The 5,374-nt window shown below is 59.7% G+C and overlaps 1 protein-coding gene across 1 annotated transcript; it reads right to left on the reverse strand.

The window, feature by feature from the left end:
* Positions 1-4,631: 4,631 nt before the first annotated feature.
* On the reverse strand, positions 4,632-5,162 carry LOC141027200 (uncharacterized). Its single transcript, XM_073504181.1, has one exon. It carries the CDS (start codon positions 5,160-5,162, stop codon positions 4,632-4,634), a length of 531 nt encoding a protein of 176 aa, XP_073360282.1.
* Positions 5,163-5,374: the final 212 nt, after the last annotated feature.

Consider the following 5,374-nt stretch of genomic DNA (forward strand, 5'->3'; position numbering starts at 1 on the left):
CCCTCACACAGGGTGCCGGAACAGGTTCTAGATTGGTTTCTCATGGCTACAGAGCCTTGCGGTGGCGAAACTTCTGATCTAGGGTAACCCCGAGGGTTTTCGGACTTATTGGGAATTTATAGGGTAAAGAGGGGGTGCGGGAGGCCACCGAGGTGGGCACAACCAACCTGGGTGCGCCTGGGCCCCCAGGCGCGCCCAGGTGGGTTGTGCCCCCTCGGGGCACCCCCAGGTGCTGCTCTGGCCCATTGGAAGTGTTTTGGTCCATAAAAAATCCTCAAAAAGTTTTGTCGTGTTTGGACTCTGTTTGATATTCATTTCCTGCGATGTAAAAAACATGCAAAAAATAGCAACTGGCACTTGGCACTATGTCAATAGGATAGTACCAAAAATGATATAAAATGACTATAAAATGATTATAAAACATCCAAGAATGATAATATAACAGCATGGAACAATAAAAAATTATAGATACGTTGGAGACGTATCAGTTGCTTTCCGAACCAGCGTGCTGGCCCTGCTCCCTTAGCACAAAAGAGGAAACCTCCTCATCCGCATTTGTTGGCACGGCCTCTAGCATCGTTCGTCGCCGGGTGTGTCACCCATGTGTAGAATAAGTGCCACGTGACTGGGTTGAACAACCCTTGACTTGTCCGCCCCGAGACAGGGCCTTAGGAGGCAGCCTCGGGAGGCCGCCTCGCGAGAGGGCCTCACGAGGCTCCTGGTGGCGCCTCGTGGTCCGCCTGGGATGCCTGCTGACTAGGGCCTTGCAAGGCGAGAGCCTCACGAGGAGTCTTGCTCGTGAGGCTTGCTAGTGGGCCACCTGCTGGGCCTTCGACACGCGCCGCGTACTGGGCCAAAGATAGACGGGTCTGGATACCCTTAGTCCCAAGGACCCGACAGTAACCCCCGGGCCTGTGGTGAGCGCGTCTTCGCCTGTAGGGGACTAAATGGCGCGGGCCCTAACCGCCTGTGGGCCAGGCTCAACGCGTGGCACACGATGGAACGTGGGGCGCCCCCACTTCTCCCCCGACGCCTCGGCAACCGCCCAGGCTGACATAAAGCCTGCCCACGCGTGGCGTGAGGCCATCATTGCCTTCCTTGTCCCGTCGAAGGCGAGGAGGCGCGGGCCGCTCTTCCTTCGGATGCTATAAAGACGAGGGGAAGGGACCCCCCGGCTCATCCTCTTCCTCCGACTCCTTCTTCCTACTCCATGCTCCGAGCCAACCTCTGTGACGATGGTGAGGGGGAGAGGTCGTGTTTGCGCAGCTGCCGCAACACCCAAGGTGCCGCCCCGGGGGCACGGGCGCACTCCTGCGGCCGCCGACATCGGCCCAGGCGGCTACGGAAGGGGTGGTGCTCGCAGCCACAGACGCGAAGGGCGAGGTGCCCGCAGCCAAGGTGGCCGAGGCGGCGCGGCCGCCCTGCCTCCTCAGGCAGGGTTCCACTCCGCCGAGGTGGTCCGCGAGTTCATCGTGGACATGCACCGCCGGCCCTGCACCTGGCTCTGGCTCCCACAGACTCCTTCGCAATGGAGATGGCGGATCACGCGCCACTAGGCCTGCGGGTGCAAGTGGACGGGTGTTGTGACGGCCCTTCCTAGGAGGCAACGGATTTCACCCCCACCGGCTTCATGTTCTTGAAGCAGGGGTGGAAGTTGTTTGCCCTTGCTCGCGGCTTGAAGAGGGGGCACGTCCTCCAGTTCAAGTACGACGGGGCGCCACGCTCTTTGTGAAGATTTTCGGGGTCACCAGCGACCACCTGAAGTGTTGCATGGAGAGCAAGGATAACGACACCCCCAGCAACGACGATGGCGAGGGCGACGCGCCCCCCTCCAGTGGAAGCGAGAGCAGTGACGGCTCCCCCACATCAAGAGCGAAGACAAGGACTCTGACTAGGGTGCCACCTGCGCCCGAGCCGGAAACTTGGGGGTGGTCACGCTCGCCTGAAGTTTCTTTTTATTTCTTCCTCTTACCTGCACGGGATCAATGTAGGCCCCACGGGTGTGTGTGAAAACAATGGCTTTTGCGTCTTTAGTTAATGTTTTTATGGTTCAAATCATATGTTCCCTCTGAAAATCTCCTCGCAAGGCTTGCCCCCTTTTTTTGCTTGTCAAGATGATCTACGTTGTCAGTACCCAGCCCTTGGGCAGGCCTCAGCCGTCGCTGGTATGTCAGGTCGCGATGCCTTGGCCAAGGCCAGGAGGTGAGGGGCGCCAGGAGCTAGTGAGGGCTCCTGAGGCGCGATGCTCATGGAGCCCCCCTTTGACGTGCAAGTGACTCGCGCGAAAAAGAGGCGACAACTCTCAGGAAGTTCATGAGAGGAGGGGACCCTAGCAACGATAGTTGCGTTCCGTGGGGCGATTATACTTAGCTTTTGCAGGGGGTGGCATCAAGCAAGCCATGGCTCGCGAGGAGTTCATGCCAGCCTCAAGGCTCGATTACTGGGGCTTAGTACTCAGAGTTCGCCTCGTGAGGCCCTTTGGTTGGGCAACTGCCGTGGGTCGGCGCATGAGGCACTACCTGTGGGGTTCCCGAGTGCCTGGCTCCTGAGGTAGCTGCATATCGGCAGTGTTCTATAATGCGAGGGGCGTCGTGCGCTCGCTGACTTGCTCATGGCTGTTCCGCGAGGAGACAAGGAGTCGAGGATCTTGGTGAGGTGACGTCCGCAAGGGCAGGCCCGCGAGCCAGAGATCGATCACTCGGGTTTATCAGTGCTGCAGGGACGGACCTGAGCACAAACACCGTGCGCAGCCCCCACTCATGGGGCTGTGAGGAGAGGAGTCGTGAGTGCGCGACGCCATGAGGGAAACATAGCACCGGACATATAATTATGCAAGCAATGTAAATTCATCAAGGAATAATCAAGATTCGGTACACGACCAAAAAGTGGCATCGCTACCATGCCTGGCACAGGTCAGCTCAAGGTTGCTGCAACTCATGGGGCGCCCTCGGTTCGAACATCAAAAAGTCACCTGGCAAAATGGTGATGTCAAGTCGCTTGATGAAGTGTGTCGCGGAAGCCTGTCGCTCAGGGGTCGAGAGGCTCCTGGCGCTCAAGGGGCTTGCAAGAGGCTAAAGTCTCACAAGGTCCCATCGTGAGCCACAGCAACCTTTGGAAGGTGGCGTCGGCGTTCATCAGGCTGAAGGTCATGCGGGTGTAATTCATGGTGAGGCCCGCAGCCCGGCCAATGCGCGATGGCCAAACAAGGTCCTGAGAGCAGGCCCTGTTGAGGCTCGCGAGGTCGACGCACATGCGTACTTTGCCGCCCTTCTTAGGGACGACGGCCGCGCCAGTGGGATGCATGAGGTAGCGCTCCCCACGGATGGCTCAGGCTCCTCACAGCTTGAAAATCTCCTGGACGATGAACTCTTGCTTCTCTGGCGCCTGGCACCATGCTCCTTGCTTGATGGGGCATGCAGTAGGGCACACCGCTAGGTGGTGCTCGATCACCTCCCCCGGCATAGCAGGCAGATCAGATACTTTCCAGGCGAAAACACCCGAGCCCGCCTGAAGGGAGGCGCCGAGCGCGCCTTCCTATGCAAGAGGAGGGTTGGCACCGACGGCGAGGGCAGGGCCTGGACCACTGCCATCCGCCGACACCTTCTTCACCTTGGGGCGGTCTTGGGAGAGGAGCTGCTTCTTCTTCGCGGGAGCGGCCTGAAGAGGCTTGGCGGTGTCCTCGCTATCGGAATGTGCGGATGCGGCGGACCGGTAGGTGTGGTCGAGGGAGCAAATCGCGTCCTTCTTGTCGCAGGCGATGGTGATGACGCTGCTACAACCAGGCATCTTCAGGACGTTGTAGTCGTGGTGGGTCGCCGCAATGAACTTGGCAAGTGCACGATATCCCAGGATGGCGTTCCGCGGGAGGCCGATGTGCGCCACATCGAAGTCGATGAGCTCAATGTGGTAGTTGTGGCAGGTGTCGAAGGTGACAGGGAGGCGTACTTGCCCCAGGGGGATGGTAGACCCATCTGTCACCCCGGAGAAGGGCCTAGTTAGCATCAGCTAGTCGTAGGGCACTTGGAGCATCTCGAAGAGGTCTCGATGGAGATCTCGTTGAGGTCAGTGCCTCCATGGAGGAGGGTCATGGTGACTACAACGTTGCTGATGGTGGGGGTGCATAGCATGGGGAGCGCGTCGGTAGTGACCGCAGACTTGAGGTGGTCCTTGGAGTCAAAGGTGATGGTGTATTGCGACCACTTGAGGGGTCACGTGACTTCAGGCCTCGGGAGGGTTGCATTCCCCTCGTGAGAGAACTGCTTGAAGAGGCGGTTGGATGCAGGGGCCTGAGCTCCCCCAAGGATGCAGGCTACCGCACGAGGTTCCTGGTAGCCCACAGCCCCCTCTTCGAGCTGCTTGATGTCGTTCCTTCTGGGTGGCAGCGGCAGTGGTGGAAGGGCAGTGTTGGCCTGAGGATGTGCCTCGCGAGGCTGGTCGCGCCAGGCGCCCTCACGAGGGTGATCGCGATAGGCGACCTCACGAGGCTGATCGCACCAGCCCTGGCAGGGGTTGCCATTCCTGTTGCAATTGTCCCATAGGCCGCTGCCACGGCCTCCTCTACGACCGGCGCCGCGGTCATTGCGGTCCCCTCAACGGCCCAAGCACTCGCCTCGGAGCGACTTGAGCTCCTATCAGTCTTCAATGTTGTGCGTGCGCATGTTGTGGTAAACGCGGAACGGGCGGTTGTCCTTCTCGGGCTCCACCGCCAGCAGAGCAGGGCCTTTGCGCTTGACGTCCTTGCTCTTGCTCTTGTTGTCATCTGGTGCGGCGTCGGGGTTGTTATGGATGAAGAGGTGGCTCTCTTTGGCCTTGGTGCACCTATCGGCGAGGTTAAACAGCTCCAGCACCGAGTCCAGATCATCGTTGATGGCGAGCTTCTCGTGCATCCTGACATCCGTGATGCCGGTGGAGAACGCCGAGATGATGGCCTCATCAGAACCATGTGGGACCTTGTGGCGCACCTGGCTGAAGCGCTGGATGTACTTGTGGAGGGTCTCGCCAGGACGCTGCCTCACATGCTGTAGGTCATTGCCGGTGATGGGGCGATCGTGCGTACCCTTGAAGTTAGCGATGAACTGGTCACAGAGCTTGGCCCACGAAGGCAGGTTCATGAGCCAAGAGCGCGCGCCGTCCTTGAGTGCCAGGGGGAACCAGTTCGCCATGACCTTGTCATCGCCGTTCGCCGCCTCGATGCTCAGCGCATAGAGCTGAAGGAACTCCGCGTGGTCGGGGATGCCGTCGTAGAGTGGGGCAGCTCCGGCTCGAACTTGGAGGACCAGACCACCTGACGCAGCTCGCGGGTGAAACCTCGGTAGCCCACGCCGCTCGAGGGAACGCCACGCGCGAGGGCGGCATGGTTCTGGCGCCCAGACGT

The sequence above is a fragment of the Aegilops tauschii genome, chromosome 7, assembly GCF_002575655.3.
Source record: "Aegilops tauschii subsp. strangulata cultivar AL8/78 chromosome 7, Aet v6.0, whole genome shotgun sequence".
Taxonomy (NCBI): Eukaryota; Viridiplantae; Streptophyta; class Magnoliopsida; order Poales; family Poaceae; genus Aegilops; species Aegilops tauschii.

Excerpts from the sequence above, each read along its gene's own strand:
- LOC141027200 (XM_073504181.1), bottom strand. The coding sequence starts at position 5,162 with ATGGCGAACTGGTTCCCCCTGGCACTCAAGGACGGCGCGCGCTCTTGG.